The 19,838-nt window shown below is 39.8% G+C and overlaps 3 protein-coding genes across 3 annotated transcripts; all 3 read left to right on the top strand.

Annotated features, from left to right (window-relative positions):
• Nucleotides 1–8,537, top strand: LOC119691410 (polypeptide N-acetylgalactosaminyltransferase 1-like). The gene is made up of 5 exons (XM_048622658.1): nt 1–415; nt 4,001–4,183; nt 4,610–4,766; nt 6,911–7,115; nt 8,442–8,537. Exons 1-5 carry the CDS (start codon nt 97–99, stop codon nt 8,535–8,537), a joined length of 960 nt encoding a protein of 319 aa, XP_048478615.1. The 5' UTR covers nt 1–96.
• A 2,005-nt stretch (nt 8,538–10,542) lies between these two features.
• LOC105384295 (polypeptide N-acetylgalactosaminyltransferase 1-like) lies at nt 10,543–14,509 on the top strand. The gene is made up of 7 exons (XM_048633417.1): nt 10,543–10,667; nt 11,010–11,185; nt 12,535–12,671; nt 12,878–13,051; nt 13,258–13,327; nt 13,560–13,716; nt 14,275–14,509. Exons 1-7 carry the CDS (start codon nt 10,550–10,552, stop codon nt 14,343–14,345), a joined length of 903 nt encoding a protein of 300 aa, XP_048489374.1. The 5' UTR covers nt 10,543–10,549; the 3' UTR covers nt 14,346–14,509.
• Nucleotides 14,510–14,581: 72 nt separating this feature from the next.
• On the top strand, nt 14,582–16,929 carry LOC125491431. Its single transcript, XM_048633416.1, has 2 exons — nt 14,582–15,521; nt 16,306–16,929. The coding sequence occupies exons 1-2, from the start codon at nt 14,675–14,677 to the stop codon at nt 16,317–16,319; spliced, it is 861 nt and encodes a 286-aa protein (XP_048489373.1). The 5' UTR covers nt 14,582–14,674; the 3' UTR covers nt 16,320–16,929.
• Nucleotides 16,930–19,838: the final 2,909 nt, after the last annotated feature.

Genomic DNA, 19,838 nt, shown 5'->3' with positions numbered 1-19,838 from the left:
TTGTGGTGTGGTGGTGTCATGGTGGTGTGGTTGATCATAGACTAGAATATTATTGGTTGATGAGCCAATATGAAATCAAAACAAACTTAACAAACAATGAGAAACCTATACAAAGCTCAACGAGCCTACCTCATCACCTCCATCAAACCCACGCTCACCAGGAGATGGAAGCCCTTGCTCCTCCTCGCGCTGACAGCGACCGCACTGGCCGTGCATCGGCTCCTCGACAGACACAGCCACCTCGACGCGCTGGAGCAGCAGCTGCTGGCGGACGAGTCTCGCGTGGACCACCAGCTCATAGGCGGCCTGGTGCGCAAGCGCTTCACCAGCAGTCTGATGAAGCGCGACGTGGCGAGGAGTTTGATCCACCAGAGCGAAATGAGTGACGTCATTCCGTTTAATAGGACTTTTACAGGTACCTAATAATAATAATAATAATAAGTAGTTATATTGTATGTGGGGATATCTTAGACACCGCTATCCGACTGCAAACTAGGCAGAGCCTGTAATATTATGGTCATCGGACAGCTGTTATTTGTATCTACCTACACAGATACGTAGATAGACACATTATAATAACTATACTTAAGTACATAATATTACCTACCAAGACCCGAGTACAAATATGTCTCTGCCCCGGCCGGGGATCGAACCCGGGACCTTCGGCATAGCAGTCAGGGTCGCTAACCACTACACCATTTGGTCATCACACTACTTTCTCATGTTATGTTGCTTAATGCAGATGCATAATTATTTCAACGGGCCTTATGTAGGTATTTATACTTTATTGCACAATTTACAATAGTAATAATGTACAACAGGTGGACATAAAGCATTTTCTGCCAGTCAACCTGCAGGAGGTACAAAGATAAAAAGTACGGGTGTGCAAAAACGGAATAAAATGATCAATATGATTGTGAAGTCAAACAATCCATGTTTTGTTAGACTAAGTTAAACTAGTACTTATACAGGATGAGTTTCATAGGTGCACATCCGAAAGCAGGTCACCGAGCTATTCGTTTCGAAAAATAATTGATATAATGACCTTGGGAATCTTGGTGTATCATGAGGTGCCTACTTACACGCGCGGCATAAATCAGGGTGTTCTTTTAGCAATCATACAAATATGGTGCATTCTCATCAAATCATTAGAATTATCATAGTAAGTATTTCAACATTTTGCAACACCCCGTATACCTACAGGAGTTAAAGGCATCTACAATGTATGTAAGTATGTATATATTACCATTACATATAAGTGATATAAGTTTATTCTTAGTTTTATATACTTTATATTTACTACATTTACTAGAACGTATGAGAGTTATTCTCGCCGTTCTTCAAAAATAGGAAGTTTACCTGATATATATATTTTGTGTTAAAACAACATGTTTTACGAAGATATACATATGTACATTATATATTATTAATATGCAGTCTTGTTGTGCGAAGTATCCCTGTAATTTATGTACTGAAAACTGAAACCAAACCATACCGCGATGTACCGAGGCGCCAGCGCGCGACATCTGTGCGGGGATTACTGGAACTATTTTACACAGGTTACACAAAATGAAACACGAAAATTCGTACATAATATGTATTTAAGCTCAATGTAATCAATAATCATACTCGTAGAGTATTCAAATGCTTCATAGATGTTCCTTAATGTGCTATGTATAAGGCATTTTTATGAATTAGAACTAAATTAACGCCAAGACACAGAATAATAACTAGTCGCCACGAGTACTTTTAAGATGCTACGAGATTGCTACGACAACGGCGTAGTACGCTGCTACGAAGCTACGAATGTACGTAGCACATCGCTGAAGATTTCAGTTTAGCGACTATTTCATGGCACTAAGTACTTCACCATTTGGTCATCCTACTTTTACTGGTGTGTTGTTGATTGTTGTCAGCAACTCAGCAGGTGTTCATCATCAGGAGACTAAACTACATATTAAGTACTTTCTCATGTCTGTTGCTTGATGCAGATGCATATTTCAACGGGCCTTATGTATTTCCCACTGGGAAACAATCCATGTTTTATTCGACTAAGTTAGTTAAGTAGGTACTTATACAGGGAGAGTTTCATAGGTGCAACTCCGAAAGCAGGTCATTCGATTTGAACAATTTTTGTTATAATGACCTTGGCAAACTTGGTGTATCATGAAATTACCTACTTCCAGCTGTAAAGATCTACAAAACACTCAGTAGGTAGGTATACATATTTACGCATCAATACTCACACACTGAGTTAATTGCTGGTAGCCGTAACTAGTTATAATACTTTTTGCTGGAAAGGCAATATCCAGTATGGAATGGATGGATGGATCGATATCGATAACTACTTTTACGTTGCAACTTTTAATCGGTTGAATTGAAACCAATTTGAGAATGGTTAAATAAAACCTTATTAAAACAATGTTAACAATTAACAAACAGACCTAGCTAGATAAAGATATTTTTGAAAAGATGGCTCAGAAGTTTCTTGCCTCCGTTCTTCTCCTTAGACAGAAAGAGCCCCCCTTATCCGAACGGAGAGTAGTTTGTAAAAATTGATGTTCATCAGAAAATTTTATATTTATACGATGAATAAAAATTATTGACTTTGACTTTGATACCTACATTATCCTTTTCTACAGGGTGTTGCAAAAAGGGTATACTAAGCCGAAACCTACATGTGCAGCATGTCATATCTAAGCCCGAAACTAAAATCAGAATTTGAAAATTCGAGAAAAAAAAAACATTTTCCATAGAAACTTTGTTGGTCACGTGACTTTTACTATGGAATTATTTTTTTTTAGTATTTTAAGTAATGTTTGTATTCACTGAGGAAAAAAAAACACTACGTTTTGTATTATTCTCTACAGTATATACAGGAGTTCAATGCATCTATTACCTACTGATTTTGACTTAGTTAAGTATATTCTTAATTTAATATACTTACTAGATTTACTAGAACGCATGAGAACGTTATTCTGGGCGTTCTTCAAAAAGTATCATTTTTACTACAAGATCTATTTTATATTATCAAGAAAAAAACATATTTTTAAATATATGCAGTCTTGCTGTGTGATTCATCCCTGTAAGTGATGTACTGTAATCTGAAACCAAACCATACCGCGATGTACCGAGGCGCCAGCGCGCGACATCTGTGCGGGGGTTACTGGAACTATTTCATACAGGTCAAGGGAAATTCAGGGTTTTCAGAGCATAAATAATAAACTATGGAAGAAAACCTGTTCCGGGAAAATTCGTACAGTATTCAGTTGGTATACATGGCTGTTATGTAGTAATTTTATTTACTATAACTTAATAACCAGGCAATTCGGCATGTTTATGAAATAAGCACCGAATTAGCCACGACTACTTTCAAGATGCTACGAGATTGCTACGACAACGGCGTAGTACGCTGCTACGAGGCTACGAATCTGCGTAGCACAGCTGAAGATTTCAGTTTAGCGACAATTTCATCATTTGTTTTCGTTTTATCTCCGCTATTTAAAGGACTCTACACACCAAACCCGCCGACCCGCCGACACAGCCCGGCGGCTTGGTGTCGGCGACTTTGTTTCAAGAATCATGTCGGCGACTCGTACCCGCGCGTGCAAGTACTAAAAAAGTTGTACTGATTTCTTGCCGCCGACACTCACCGACACAGCCCCATGACACATGTTGGCGGGTTGGCGGGTTTGGGTCGCCGACACCAAGCCGCCGGGCTGTGTCGGCGGGTTTGGTGTGTAGACTCCTTCAGGATGACGTATCAATAACGACAAGACCCCTTAGCATGAATTTTCATCGTGAACGTGAAGTAAAATTACTCGATTTGTAGGAAAATTTTAGTTCTGCTGCCAACCGCCACTCGATGCCACTGCAACTCGATGAATTCTACTACACGTTCACGATGAAAATTTATACTACGGGCTCTGATCTATGTCGTGTCGTGTAGGTCGGTGGATACATTTTTGCCCGCTATCCTTACTTTTTCACGTATCCACAGACGTGCGCCACCCGGCCTGCCTGCCGCTCCGGTACGACGCGAGCCTGCCCTCCGCCTCCGTGGTGGTGATCTTCCACAACGAGCAGCGGTCCACGCTGCTGCGCACGGTGTGGAACGCGCTGGGGGCCTGCCGCCGCGACCAGCCCTGGTTTGGGCTGGTGCGGCCGGGGAGCGGGGAGTTGGGTGAGACCTACTCTTTACTGTCACTGAGGTTCTTTAGGAACCTCGTGAGGTTTCTGTTGTTAAAGGATTTGAAGAGTATTTATAAGGTGTTAGTAGGTTTCCTTCAACTGTCTTGTGACTTCGGGGATGTGAGGAAGTAAGGGACTGCTAAGATCACTGTGAGAGCTGTTCTTACCTCCCAATACCCAGCAGAATGCAAATAAAGTATGAGACTCTCCGGCTTAGTTATCCCTGTCACTCCTGTCAGTATTTTCATAAATAAAATTCCATGTATATTCAAATGTAAGTAAATTTATTGCACTGCAAATTCAGCATCACTGTAATTTTTACTTGAATACCACTTCCCATGTAGAACTTTACTGATAGAGTACCCTTCTAGACTCAGTGACTAAAGCCACCTTTCCACCACCCGTCGTCCCTCCACAGGCTACCCAGGCCAAGACCCGTCAGACCCGTACCTGTACGTGAAGGAGGTCCTGCTGGTGGACGACAACTCCACGCTGGCGGAGCTGGGCGCGCCGCTGCAGCGCTACGTCGACACGCGCCTGCCGCGCCGGGTCAGGCTCATCCGGCTACCAGAGCGGTTTGTGGAGTTAGGCGCGAATTACACTGAAAAGGCAAAAGGCGAAGGCGAGGCGCAGGCAAAATGACGTGCCTGTGCCACGCCGCTTGAGTATATTAACAACGTGCCGCTTACCTACATTTTGAATTGAAACGTTTTGAAGCGGCAAGATGCCTGCGCCGCGCCTTCGCCTTATGCCCTTTCTGTGTAATTCGCGCCTAGAGATGTGAAGGTTGAAGTTGCTGTGGGCTAGTTTGTAGCTGCCAAAGAATCGAGTTAGTTGGGGTAGACGAGTTCTCGAGTGGAGAACACTGGAAATTGTAAATTGGGACGCCCACTGGACCTCTGACAGCTGTTGGAAGAAGGCCAATGGTAGATTTTTGTGGCCTTCTTGGGAGAGGGCTATGTTCTGCAGCAAACGACTACAAGCTGATGGCTTTTATCCTCCTGACCCCGAGAGGTATAAATGTATACATTGTAAATAAATTTTTAAAAAATTAAAAAAAAAATACTACTGAACTGTTTTGTCGCTTTGTCAAAGAACAAATTGTTTTAGGGATAGGTAGGTACTTTATAAAACTTTAAAGGAATAACAGGAATACTCAATAAAACTTTTAATATAGGTATTTTTAAATTATATATTATATTTTTTTTCAATGTCCTACTCATAGCACGCCAGGTGTCAGGAGGTTATTGAGTTGGCCACCTGCTCGTGGGCTATAAACCTAGTCCTTTTTTACTAATGTTTGTATTATTCTCTACAATATGTATATACCTACAGCCACAGGAGTTGACTAAAGGCATCTATACTATTTTGACCTACTGATTTGACTTCACTATTCACTAACTATATTCTTAATTAATTTTTATGTAAGTAGTTACTAGATTTTAATAGAACGGAAGAGAATTTTATTCTCGCCGTTCTTCAAAAAATAGACAAGTAAGTAATACTATGTCGTGTTGCTACAACATTAATTAAGGGTGATAATAATTATTATAAATATATTATATAAATATAATATTTCAAAAGCAGTCTTGATGTGCGGAATTTCCCTGTAAGTGATGTACTGAAAACTGAAACCAAACCATACCGCGATGTACCGAGGCGCCAGCGCGCGACATCTGTGCGGGAGTTACTGGAACTACCTTCACAGCTTTACAGACTTCCTGCATAATAAGAGTTTTCTAAGCTAAAATAATAAGCTATGAAAGGAAAGCTGAGCACGGAAAATTTGTTCGTATTTAAAGCTGAATATGTCATCAATAATTATACTCGTAGATAAGTCAAATGCTACCACAATATGTGCAGTAATGCAGCCATATGGCTATTATGTAGTTATTTTATTAATTAGTCATTATACCTATAACTTTTAAACGAGGCATTAGGCATGTTTATTAAATAAGTAACTGTTCTAAATATTAACGCCACGAGTACTTACAAGAGGCTACGAGATTGCTACGACAACGGCGTAGTACGCTGCTACGAATCTACGTAGCACATCGCTGAAGATTTCAGACTTCGTTTTCGTTTTATCTCCGCTATTTAAACCGCCAAATTAACAATTAACTACCAGTTTCTATAACTCTATCTATCTATAACTAGTAGTTACTTTCATACGATTTTGACAGATTGTTACTTTTGATTATGTCAAAATCGTATGAAAGTAACTACCAGTTATGGATAGATAGAGATATAGAAACTGGCAGTTATTAAAGGATGACGGGCGGGATGTACCCACCGACCAATAACCTTCTCCCTTCTCCTTCCTTTAACCACCCTTTTAAATATGATACCCACTACCTATCCATCCTCCTTCTCCCACTCCAGCATGGGCCTAACCATGGCGCGGTAGATGCTGCCGCACCCATAGGATCGGTACTAGTGTGACCAAATTCTCTGCTCCCCAAGCATGGGCCTCACGGCGGCGCGCTCCGTGGGCGCAGCAAGCGCCATTGGCGTGGTACTAGGGTGACCATGTCCTTTGCTCCCCAGCATGGGTCTAACCACGGCGCACGCAGTAGTCGCCTCCGAAGCCACTGCCTCACTGCTAGAGTAACCATTCTGCTTCCGCAGCATGGGTCTCACGACGGCGACTGCTCGCTCAGTCGACGCAGCAGAAGCTCCAACTAGCTGCTAGTTATGACCACATTCTCTGCTCCCCCAGCATGGGCCTGGCGACAGCGCGCTCTGTAGGCGCAGCACAGGCCACGGGCTCGGTCCTGGTGTTTCTGGACGCGCACTGCGAGGGGCAGCACGACTGGCTGCGGCCGCTGCTGCAGCTCGTGAAGGATGATAGAACAGCGGTCGCCGTGCCCAAGATAGACACACTGGACTGGGACTTGAACTACTCTATTGGGGATGGTGATCAGGTAAGGCACGTTTAAGGCCACGTCCGCACGGACAGGAGGTTTTCTTGCGACTAGCTAGATGCGGCCGTTCACGAAGATTCTAGAACGTTGGTTTTACTGAGCTACTCGCTTGGTGACTCGCTAGGCGCTAAGTAAAACCTCCTACCTGTGCCACAGAATAATAACTAGTACCAGGTACAGAAGTCCATCTTCGCAATGGCTTGCAAAGAAATATGACTCCATCCCATAAGCAATAAGATCTAATTTAGATCGCGTTCCAGCCGCACACGTTTTTATTTACTTACCTACCAATTAATTTTTGAGGGAATATGCGCCTTATTTCACTGGACTACGGTACATAATAAGTTATACGTGGTTATACGCATTGAAAAAGAAGCCACCTTAGGGTTGCCTCAGCACCACAGACTACAACGTTTACTAAGCAACGGACGGACTTTGTAAAAAGAATGTCATGTTTTAAAACAAAATTAATTTGAATTTAGAATACAAAGCTATTCCAAACTTTTTTTCTATTGAAAATAACCAGTAAAAACAATAACAATTTCATAGTTAAGATATTTTGAAGTACATAAAATATGTATGAATCTAAGTACCTAAAACATTTAATTTTGTGAAAACATGTTTTTTTTTCGTTATTATTTATATTATGCATATAATTTATGTTATGATACAGAACGTGTTAGTTTCGTTAAGCACTAATCCCACTCAGCGCACATTTTATAATCGATTCATTAATACATTTTGAAGGTAGTTGTGTCTGTAAATTTAATACTTTAACGAAAACAAAATTGGAATAGACTTTGTTCAACGTGGAGAAAAAAAAGGGTTTGTAGTTCGGATTAATTTCATTTCAAATAAGGAACGTAGAAGAAATCAATAAAATACTTAGATTAGTTTTACCTGTCAGCATCTTTTGGTAATCTAAAAAAAAATTGGATCACGATCCGTATTTAAGCAATTAAATACGGCACAGTATTTTGCTGTTTTTTTTCTTTTTATGTCCATTTTTCTATTCATAAATTTTAATAAATACCTAAATACGACATTTATAAATAAATAAAATAAACTAGTACGAAATAGGAACAAATAGCGCGCGCGTGTATCGTCTTCCGCTTGCGGCAGCCGACTAGATTCGCCCCCTCGATGGGGCAGGCGCCAGGCTGGCGCCTGCGCCGCCCACGCGCGGAGTGACACAGGCCTGCCTGTGCGTAGGAAGTTTTCAGGGACTTTAAATTGAGAGCATTTGATTATTTTATTTTGGATTGACTTAACAATGATACTATTTGTGGGTTAGTTGAGTAAATTGACCTCATTTTTCATTTGCAGCTTGGTGGTTTCGACTTTGAAGGCAACTTTATATGGTTTCTGCCTGTTGGAAACATGCGCCGTGAAAACAGAGATGAAATGCCAAAAGGGTATTGACTTTCATTATCCAGACACAGGCTACTGCTACCACAGCTGCTACTTACCTATACCTATACTTGCTCAAGCAGTATTAATTAATACTTGGGTAATTCTACCGTACGGATTAAAAAAATAAATAAAAACAAAATCAACTTTTACGCATATTGAAGTAGATTTTTAACTTTTACATAATGATGGGAACATTAAATAAAAAAATCAGAGATATAGTAGAATTATTTTAGGAAAAAATATGAACTTTTTGTTTTATTAAATAGACACGAGTGACTATGAAGTCGACATGGGTGATACAATCCATGTTTTTTATCATAAAATAATCATTTAAGGTTCTCAACTTTATTCTATAATATTATTCTCATTACATATAAACCATAATATGTTTTTGTCTATTGAAATTATATTTTGAAAAAAGTTTAAAAAATATATTAAAAATTTCGACAAAAGTGTCTTCACAAATGTCGAAATTTTTTGATGGTGGAAATTTAGGTTTTATTAGGTGACTACAAAATAAATATGAATCAAGGTCATCGGAATCATATTAAATGAAAATAATACATTATTTGGGACTATTATTCCAAATATTTTATTTTTATTTAGATCAATAATCTCAGAATCGCTTTTTTCATCCGTCTTTTCCTTAGCACATTTTGTAATAAGTTTGATTTGATAATCGTAAACCTTTAATGGTCTAAAATAATCTGCATTAATCCTGGTGCCTCCTTTTTTTAAAAAACTTTATTTTTTTAAAGTATTTTCTATAATTACTGTATTGTTTTTGTCAAATTTCTTATTCTAGCATTAATTTACTAATTTTTAATATTTATTACTTAAACCGTGTATTTCTTGTGCTTTAACTTCGTCTTTACCCCTATTTTGGTAAAAACCCTAAACCTAGGTAAAAAGATCGGTACATTATATAGTATAATTAACAGAAATTTCACAACACACTACAAGCTACAGTCACTTGTGTCGATCAAATAAAATCACAAGTGTCGACAAGACATATAATAACGCCTGCATCGCATGTTTGATACATCTGTTAACTTTTTTGACATATTTATCTCGGTAAACAATTATATTAGTGAATGCAATAAGCAATAGAAAAAAAAATACACAGTTAATAGATATTTGACCAAAGTCCTAGAAGCATCTGTCACCTCGTGTCGAACAAAATCACAATTGTCGAACAATTTTTCATCACGCGTGACATCGACATTAGTGAGAACATCGACAAAATACGCCATATCAGCTTCAATATGATGTTAAACTTGTGCATGTTTTAAAAATGTGCTAAGTACTCTCATACTCACTAAGTCAAGTAACAAAAATTGTAATTGAATGATCCATTTATTTTTTATAGCCTCCTCATTTGTGACAGGTCAACTTTGACACAGGTGTAGAACGTATATTGAATTTTGAATTACAAAAAAACTATTCATTCCCCACGAAAATTTTAGACTTGGCAATGACAGGTGTGGTTTAGAGTTGCCATTAATAAAAAAATATGTTCACAGAGTAAAATATTTACCTTCATAAAATCGTGATTTATGAACGTCGACATTTGTGACTATTTTTTTATAACGGTTGTAGAATGGTCTGTATTTTTTTAATTAATTGTTGGAAAAATATAATATTTAACTATGAATAAGTAAAAGTATTGTAATTTATTTTATTATGTGAAATATAATCCTATCTCTACACAATATTTTTTTATAGCTGCTCAAACCGTGCTACCACGCTCGCGAACAATCGACACGACGTGACAAATCACATAGTGTCGATATGGTTTTTTCAATAAATAATGAAAATTTTCATTATATTTTATGGAGAACACATAGAACACGATCCCGGCTTGATTGTGATAGTACATTATTAACGTCTAGGTATTATATTTTAAGAGTTATTTCACGCGAACATAAAAATCGATGTTTGGTAGAATGACCCACTTAAGTACTTAGTTTTTACAATATACTCATTTCATTGCAATTTTATTGTGCTTTAGGACTCCGGTGATGGCTGGAGGCTTATTCGCGATGGATCGCTCGTACTTCTTCGAGCTCGGCGACTACGACGACCAGTTCAAGGACTGGGGGGGAGAGAACCTTGAGATGTCTTTCAGGATTTGGATGTGTTAGTTTTATAGACGTTTTTATATCTCAATAACTAACTTCCTGCCATCCTGGTCGCTTAAAATTTGGCAGTCCGAGCTTCTTGGGATCCTCTAGCGTAGGCGGCACACATTTAAAACGATAGCAAATGTATAAAAAATAATTCATTAGCATAACCCAAGCCGTCATAGCGATGATAGGAAAATTAATCAATTACCTAGCATAACCCTAGCTGTCATCCTTTGTCATCATCACAACCCATCACGGCCCCACTGCTGGAACACGGGTCTTTTCCAACGAAGGAAGGGTTTTAGTTCTCGTTTCTTTAATGTTGGAAATGGACATAACTTGCGGTTACTTCCAGGTGGCGGTTCAATCCACATGCTGCCGTGCTCGCGCGTGGGCCACGTGTACCGTAACCTGCGCCTGGAGCGGCGCGTGCCGTGGTTGAACCAGCACCTACTCAACACCGCTCGGCTGGCCGAGGTCTGGATGGACCACCACAGGGAGATGTTTTACTTGTATCATCCGGAGTATCGGGTTCGTTTATTTTGACGATGTTATGGTTACTCCAGTATTGTTGTATTGCCGATAAAGTCTTAGCGTTTCTATATAATGCTATAGATACGGAAAGCTATGGATCGCTTTGAGTGGCGTGCTTTGAATGAGGCCTATAGCTGAACACAAAAGAGTAGAGATTAATGTTTTTAAACTAAACACATTTAAACCTGGCAATAAAAAAAAACTTGTGATTTGTGGTCTGTTTCTATGGTTTAAATGTCAAACTCGCCCTGTTCCTGTATAAACAAATCGAATTTTGCTTAATTTTGGAGTTTTGTGGATTGTTGAGTTTGTTCACGAAGCGAAAATGAATAAAACCATTCGCAGCGAAGCTAGACAGATGATTTACAGCGTTTACCTACGATGTTTGGCGGAGAATGAGGCTGGAGAAGTATTAGTCAATATATACGATGTTTATGAAAGAGCAGCGTTTTATACTGGTAAGTAGGTACTTAATTTCTAACCATTAACATACATTGCTTATATTTCTTGTAAAAAAGTACTATTTTGATGTAATAGAATGCCTTTCAATGTGTATTTGTTATTCTTATAGAGGTTAGAAAATACTAGTGTCAAACGTTACATGACATCAGGGTCTGGATGCTAATAATGTTGTTAAAACATCAGGTCTAGATACTTTTTTACTAACCCCCGACTCAAAAAGGGTATCGATAAGTTTTACAGCTGTAGGTGTCTATGTGTGTCGGTCTCTCCGTGTTAGAGTACCTATTGTAAAAATATGTGTAAGAATAACCGTAAGAGTCGGTATAAATTCCCCAGACATAATAATTTGCAAGTCACTGCTTTTCTGACCAATTAAATAATTTGTTGCAGGAAAATCGGTAAACACAATTTTAGAAGAATTGCCGGGGCACATTTGAACTTTTTCCTGAGCAAGAAAAAATTGTAATAAAATATCGATGTGTGATACTATCACTTTTCTCCTACAGTAATTACATAATGGGATAACCAACACGTGTTTCAGTGCAAAAAAACATTATGAAATACACAATGAAATAAAAGTTACAGTTTATTTGATTTAATGAAATTCATTCAAGACTGCCCCCCTCTCCCCTACTAATTTCTTCTCTTAACATAAACCTCCCCAAAAAGTGGCATTTTATAATTAGTAAATACCTATTTGAAACATTTCTCGTTTTGATTTTTTCTGCTAAAGTATCGTGATACTTTTGTCCGTTTTCTATACTATAATAGTGTGGCCACTTTCTTAGATTGCCACGCCCTCAATTATTCTCTACTCTTTTATGTTCAGCTATACGTCCAGCAGGCGACGATAGGAAGAAGAATAATGTGTCCAGTAATTTCAGAACAACCCAATAATCGGTGACATCTCGTCACGCAAGCGTCTCCGGGAGAGACTCCAGTGCAAGAGCTTCCAGTGGTACATGGACCATGTGTACGAGGACCGGTTCATGCCCATGAAGGATGTCATCGCTTGGGGCAGGTAGGTAATAAATAAATAGAAGTGAACCCACAGTGCATTGTACTCCATTCAAAAACTATACGGCTCGCAACCTATGACGTGAAATCATATGTAGTTACTGGGAAAAACGGGTGGCTCGCTTATTAAATGAGTCTCTGTATACCCCTTCGGGGGTTACAGTCATGAGCATATTTGTGTTTGTATAATCCTCCACCTTCCTCCCCCAGGCTCCGCAACAATGCGAGCGGCACCTGTGTAGAAGTGAGCGAGTTCAATGCGCGCATCCCCTCCACCTCCCTGCAAGCCTGCGCCACGCCGCTGCGGGGGCTGCAGGCCTGGTCGCTCACCGCCGCCGGCACCTTGAGGAACGAGAGGAGGTGTCTCACAACGGTGCAGGAGGTGTGAGTGATATGTTTGGTCTTGGGATCCAGTTGTGTCACTACACAAAATCACACTTGATACATATCTGCAACCAGTCTTCCAAACTTAAAGATTATGGCAAAGACCTTCGAGTCTTGAGGAGGTACATCTCCTGCAGTGGATTTTTACCGGCTTTATTTGTAGTTATTAGGCTTAGTGTAAACTTCCATAACTTTATCTGTTGTAGATCTAAGACACTGCTTCACATAGTAAAGGCGGTTGCATGCTCCTACGAAGATGAGCCAGATGTTAACCAGGTAAGTTAAAGCACACCATATATTTTTTCCCACGGCTCGTCAAACGTACAATACCTATGTAAAGGGTGGCTGGTAAAGGTTAGACGCTGATAGATTTAGATCGCATCATGTAGCCTGCTTTGAGAGAGGCAACGTAGGCCACCATCAATAAAATTCTATAATTATGTTATTTTATAGGTTGAAGAAGAAGCCATATTTAAAACTTAACCTTCACTTTCGCTTCCTCCCCAAGTTCTGGCGCTACGAGCGCGGGCGGCTCATCCACGAGTACCTGCACATGTGTCTCCTGGCGGTGCAGTACGAGGACCACCAGCTGGCCGTGGCGCCGTGCGATGACGCCCCGGACATGAGCTGGAGCTTCGACTTCACGGGGAACCGCACGCTTGAGAGTTAGTTGTTGGTCTTCTGCTTCTTCTTGTGCTGGCTCCTAACGCAAGTATTCAGTTTTATGTCTTGGAAAGCTTTGTAGAAAAACAAATTTAATACTGGAATGCTTCCATTGCTCTGAATCGACGATTTTAAATCCAGAGGACCGGTAGAGAGTGGTAGGATGAGGAAGGTTGAGGACCGGGTGATGTTGTTCTCCTTGGGAGAGGCCTGTGTCTAGCACCAACTGTCATCGGTTCTTGGAAATATGCCAGACAGTTTCTTCTCCGCCCACGGCTACTGATTTTAGGAACTTGATCGGTAGCCAAAATCTCTTGCAATCCTAATGCAATCCTTGTTGGTACCCCATACCAATAATATTCATACAACAGATTAAGCCCTCCTGCCCGCTGTAGCGACGACCTTGGGCGAGTAGCCGGTAGTGGCCGGACGAGTAAGGCCGAGGACCGAGTGTTGTGGCGCTCCTTGGGAGAGGCCTATGTCCAGCAGTGGATGATTATTGGCTGATGACGATGATGATTAATGATGGAACTTGAGAATAGATTTATAATTGATAGTAGATTACGATTTCTTTTCAGGCGATTTGTTCGAGACACAGGACCAGCTGAGGAGCTTACAGAGTATAAGATGATGATCGGTGTACTTATATGAAATGTGTTGTAGTACCTAACTTTCACGTCTTGCTAGTCCTATACATTATTTAATTCTTTATAGGTAATTATAATGAAGATATCTGTAAATTTTTATAAGTACCCACTTACTCAGATATATTTTTTAAAATGTTATTTATGTAGTGTTATATCTATAAGTAGGTAGTGTGATAAGTAAGACAGAGCGGCTGCGTCCCTCTGGCGGCGGAAACCTCAGTCGAATACACGAGCTAAACGTTATCGGTTGTTTCTCTTATCACCTCACATCAGTTATAACAAGTGGCGGCGAGGTCCAAAATAAACGTTAAAAATGGCTAAAATATCAGTTGGAACATTAACTGTGTTTAACCATGAAGTGCACGATTGGATAATTTATAAAGATAGGCTAGAACAGTGGTTTTTAGCTAACGATGTTGAGTTGGAGGAAAAGACCGGCAATAAGCGACGCGCCATCTTGCTAAGTAGTTTGGCGGAGCAAACCTACAGACTTCTCCGTGATTTAGCTTTGCCTAAGGAAGTTGGAACACTTACATATACAAGTGTTATTACTTTGCTTGATAGCCACTTTCAACCGAAGAAGTGTGGCTTCGCAGAGCGATCAAAATTCCACGGGGCAACGCAGTCATCGGGTGAATCCTTAGCAGAATGGGCGGCGCGTGTACGTGGCTTAGCGACTCATTGTGCCTTTGGAGAGGCTGTGTTCGAGGACGCCATACGAGACCGCTTCGTACTGGGCTTGGCACCTGGTCCAGAGCGCGATAAACTGTTCACGCTGGAGATGGAGGAGCTGACGCTGAGCAAGGCGTTGGCGATGGCTGAAGGCGTGAGGTGTGCGCGCGAGGGCTCGCGGCAGACGGCTCCAGGGGCGGCGCCTCCAGATCCTCTGCACGTGTTCAAGATGGCGGCGGCGCCGAGGACGGCGGCCGCGCGCGCGCCGGGTAGCACCCAGGCCGCGCGCGACGGCGGTGGCGGCTCGGCAGGCCCTGTCACCTGTTCAGCATGTGGCTATGAGGGCCATCAGCTTCCTACATGCAAGTTTACGCGTTATAAGTGTAAAAAGTGCGGTGTTAAGGGTCACCTTCGTAGGGTGTGCCCAGGGAAAAACCTAGTGCGGCAACATTTTGTTGAGTGCTCGGCCAGTTGTAACGAGGACGATGGTAAGAGAATTATTTATAACATACGTACTTGTAAAGGAGAACCTATGAAGGAGTCAGTGTTGGTTAATGGAATCAATTTAAGTTTCGAGATTGATACAGGCTCGGCTGTAACGGTTTTATCTGAACAGGTATATAATTCACATTTCGGCCACTTACAACTTAAACCGAGCAATATTTATTTACAAAGTTACAATGGTAGTAATATTGTTACACTAGGATTAATAACATTGCCATTTACATATAAGAGTAAAACCCGTGACATTGATGTTTTTATCGTGCGTGATGGTGGCCCACCCTTGCTAGGAAGAGATTTTTTGGCAAAATTTAGCTTACAAATTTCTACTGTAAATTATAATACCGAGTTGTTATTGAAAAGCTTTGCGAGGTAATGGCTAGGTTTGGTCTGATAAATACAATTTGTTCGGATAACGGTACATCCTTTGTCTCCTCGGAATTCAGGGAATTTTGTTATCGAAATGGAATTACACATTTAACATCTCCAGCTTACAATCCTCAAAGCAACGGCCAAGCTGAAAGCTACGTTAAAATTATAAAAAAAGCAATTAAATCAATTATTTTATCTGGATCCAACTTACGGGATTTAAACTTAAAATTACAAGAGTTTTTACTAATATACCGAAATTCCAAACATTCCACAACCAACCTGTCTCCTTCTGAAATATTATTCGGACATAACTTGAGATGTAGATTAGATCTCATTACACCGGGTACATCGTCTTCAGAAACTGACTCAGCACTTAACAAAAATGTTAAATTAAACCAGTCCTTACAATGTGAGAACTATAACGGAATGCGTGACGTCAATTTCAATGTGAATGAGACAGTGCTTGTAAAAGTGTATAAAAACAAAAAGTCTCAATGGACCAAAGGTGTTATTAAAAGTAAAATTGGTTCGTCATTATACATAGTTTATATCAATGATCTTCAGTGTACCGAGAAAAAACATGTAAACCAATTATTAAAATATAAGGGGGAGGAATTAGATGATAAGAATAATTGTACTTCTAAAGATGTTATTAATAGTGAGGAAGTTCCTATTCCGGCATTTGTTATGCCATCTTCTGTTGTTAGTAGTAGTTCTATGCCTATTCGCCCGGCAAGCGCTGACCCTGAGTCATCATCATCATCAGCTGTACCAGCGGCAGCGGCGGCGTGTGAGCCGGGCGCCGCGCCAGCGCGCGCCGAGGGCGTCGAGCCCTGGGCTGACTGTGAGGATGAACCTGCCGATGTGGCTCCTCAACAGCGACCTAAGCGCACTCGTAATTTGATTAATTATAAGCAGTTCTTTTAATTATTGTGGGAGGGATGTTATATCTATAAGTAGGTAGTGTGATAAGTAAGACAGAGCGGCTGCGTCCCTCTGGCGGCGGAAACCTCAGTCGAATACACGAGCTAAACGTTATCGGTTGTTTCTCTTATCACCTCACATCAGTTATAACATGTAGTAAATAAAATATCTTATTATAACTGATGATATGTTTTAATTTGTCCAAAAAGTTATGCCCCGGGTGAGGATCGAACTCACGACCTTAAGATTATGAGATGCGCTGCCTACTGCGCCACCGAGGCAGGTGGTTTGCGCTCTCAATTTATCATACGAGTGTTCTTTCTTATCACACCTTTCATGATAACAATAGAATGTAATGAAATGGCATGGAAGTATTTAAGTACCTACTTATTACATCCATGTGAAATGGTAATGAATGACTCTTGACATTCACAAGATGGCAGCGATAAATACAATAGAACTGATAAAGTTTCAGTAGGTACTTAATCAGAAAATCTGAAATGATCCAGAAAACTCCCGAACCCGCCTTATTATTAAATACTTTATTTCACAATACTAAATATGTACATAGGCGAACTTAAGGCTAACAGCATTCTCTTCCAGCTAACCTTGGGTGTTGTGGAGAAAGTTATAGCCGCCTTTGTTCTTGTTCTTATCAAAAATTACACAGAGTAGGTATTCTCGCCAGATTGCGGTAGTCTACATCACTGAGGAAAAAAAACACTATGTTGTCTACTTGTCTACCATAGAGAAAAAATAAATATTTGTGAATAGAGTATAGCTGAACCAAGGACTTTGTATTATGTTATATATACAAAGTCCTTGAGCTGAACACAAAAGAGTAGAGATTAATGTTTTTGGAACTAAACAGATTTAAACCTGGCAATAAAAAAAAACTTGTGATTTGTGGTCTGTTTCTATGGTTTGAATGTCAAACTCGCCCTGTTCCTGTATAAACAAATCGAATTTTGCTTAATTTTGGAGTTTTGTGGATTGTTGAGTTTGTTCACGAAGTGAAAATGAATAAAACCATTCGCAGCGAAGCTAGACAGATCATTGACAGATGATTTACAGCGTTTACCTACGATGTTTGGCGGAGAATGAGGCTGGAGAAGTATTAGTCAATATATACGATGTTTATGAAAGAGCAGCGTTTTATACTGGTGAGTAGGTACTTAATTTCTAAACATTAACATACATTGCTTATATTTCTTGTAAAAAAGTACTATTTTGATGTAATAGAATGCCTTTCAATGTGTATTTGTTATTCTTATAGAGGTTAGAAAATACTAGTGTCAAACGTTACATGACATCAGGGTCTGGATGCTAATGTTGTTAAAACATCAGGTCTAGATACTTTTTTACTAACCCCCGACTCAAAAAGGGTATCGATAAGTTTTACAGCTGTAGGTGTCTATGTGTGTCGCTCTCTCCGTGTTAGAGTACCTATTGTAAAAATATGTAATGCCGAGTTGCAGAAAGGGACTTTAAGCTAATGTGGACATTCAATCTATGTCTGTCTCTTTCTGTCCGTATACTGTCAAAGCAAGGCAACAATCGGTCCGTGCTATGGGATGCGACGTGCGTCTGCACATTTGCCCCATCCCACGTAGGCCTAACCGCAGTAACCGCTAGGGCCGCTGCAGAGGCGGCTGCAAGACAGTTGATGGCCACCTACATCTTTGTCCCGTTGGCGTTGGAGACCGCGGGGGTCTGGGGTGAACAGGGAAAGGCCTTCGTAAGGGCGATCGGTCACCGCTTGAGGAGTCGAGGCTACGACAACCGCTCTGGGGCATACCTGATGCAAAGAATATCCCTGGCTGTGCAGCGAGGCAATGCTGCGAGCATCATGGGCACATTTTCGTCAGTTATGTCTCGGGGCGGTTTATTCACTTAATATCTAAGCCTCGTTAGTTTTATTTTCTTTTATTGTTGTAATTAGTTTATTTTATTTGTATATAGTATTTGAGGCAACAATACATTTAATGCCGACATTAACTTAAAGATCCTTTCTGCAACTCAGTGTAAGAGTCGGTATAAATTCCCCAGATATAATACTCGTAATTTGCAAGTCACTGCTTTTCTGACCAATTAAATAATTTGTTGCAGGAAAATCGGTAAACACAGTTTTAGAAGAATTGCCGGGGCACATTTGAATTTTTTCCTGAGCAAGAAAAAACTGTAATAAAATATCGATGTGTGATACACTTTTCTCCTATAGTAATTACATAATGGGATAACCAACACGTGTTTCAGTGCAAAAAACATTATGAAATACACAATGAAATAAAAGTTACAGTTGATTTGATTTAATGAAATTCATTCAAGTCTGCCCCTCTCCCCTACTAATTTCTTCTCTTAACATAAACCTCCCCAAAAAGTGGCATTTTATAATTAGTAAATATTTGAAACATTTCTCGTTTTGATTTTTTCTGCTAAAGTATCGTGATACTTTTGTCCGTTTTCTATACTATAATAGTGTGGCCACTTTCTTAGATTGCCACGCCCTCAATTATTATCTACTCTTTTATGTTCAGCTATACCGTCTCGAGGACTTTTTTGTCATACTCTATACGTCATACTGAGCGCCAGCGCCATCTCTTTTTAATACACATCCTCATTGTACATACACATATACAGGGTGTTGCAATTTGCATATACAGGGTGTTGCAATTTGCAAATTTGCTGTAGGTATAGATATTGTATTGCGTAGGTTGGCATATTTCATTCGTTAGCTTAAAGATTGAAGTTAATAAAAGCAACTATCTGGTGTGTCACTTGTGAAATAAGGCAGTTTTGCCTTAGCATAGTTACTACATTCACACAACAGTTAGATTTATTAGCTTAATTAATGTAAAAACTAACAACAATAATACTTTAGATGCATGCAACAATAAATAAAAAATCAAATTATTATATAATATAAAATTTATTTAAATATTTAAAAAAATTTATTTCAATAAATATTTACATAAAATATTTAAAAGTATTATAATTTCTTATTTTAA

The sequence above is a fragment of the Plutella xylostella genome, chromosome 2 (assembly GCF_932276165.1).
Source record: "Plutella xylostella chromosome 2, ilPluXylo3.1, whole genome shotgun sequence".
NCBI lineage: Eukaryota > Metazoa > Arthropoda > Insecta > Lepidoptera > Plutellidae > Plutella > Plutella xylostella.
The sequence above is the reverse complement of the archived record's forward strand: the minus strand, read 5'-3'. Positions and strand labels throughout refer to the sequence as shown.

Excerpts from the sequence above, each read along its gene's own strand:
- LOC119691410 (XM_048622658.1), top strand. The coding sequence starts at position 97 with ATGAGAAACCTATACAAAGCTCAACGAGCCTACCTCATCACCTCCATC. Across the intron at positions 416-4,000 it reads GTTTAATAGGACTTTTACAG|ACGTGCGCCACCCGGCCTGC; the intron begins GTACCTAATAAT and ends ACGTATCCACAG. Across the intron at positions 4,767-6,910 it reads CTCATCCGGCTACCAGAGCG|CATGGGCCTGGCGACAGCGC; the intron begins GTTTGTGGAGTT and ends CTGCTCCCCCAG.
- LOC105384295 (XM_048633417.1), top strand. The coding sequence starts at position 10,550 with ATGGCTGGAGGCTTATTCGCGATGGATCGCTCGTACTTCTTCGAGCTC. Across the intron at positions 10,668-11,009 it reads GTCTTTCAGGATTTGGATGT|GTGGCGGTTCAATCCACATG; the intron begins GTTAGTTTTATA and ends GGTTACTTCCAG. Across the intron at positions 13,052-13,257 it reads CTCACAACGGTGCAGGAGGT|ATCTAAGACACTGCTTCACA; the intron begins GTGAGTGATATG and ends TATCTGTTGTAG.
- LOC125491431 (XM_048633416.1), top strand. The coding sequence starts at position 14,675 with ATGGCTAAAATATCAGTTGGAACATTAACTGTGTTTAACCATGAAGTG.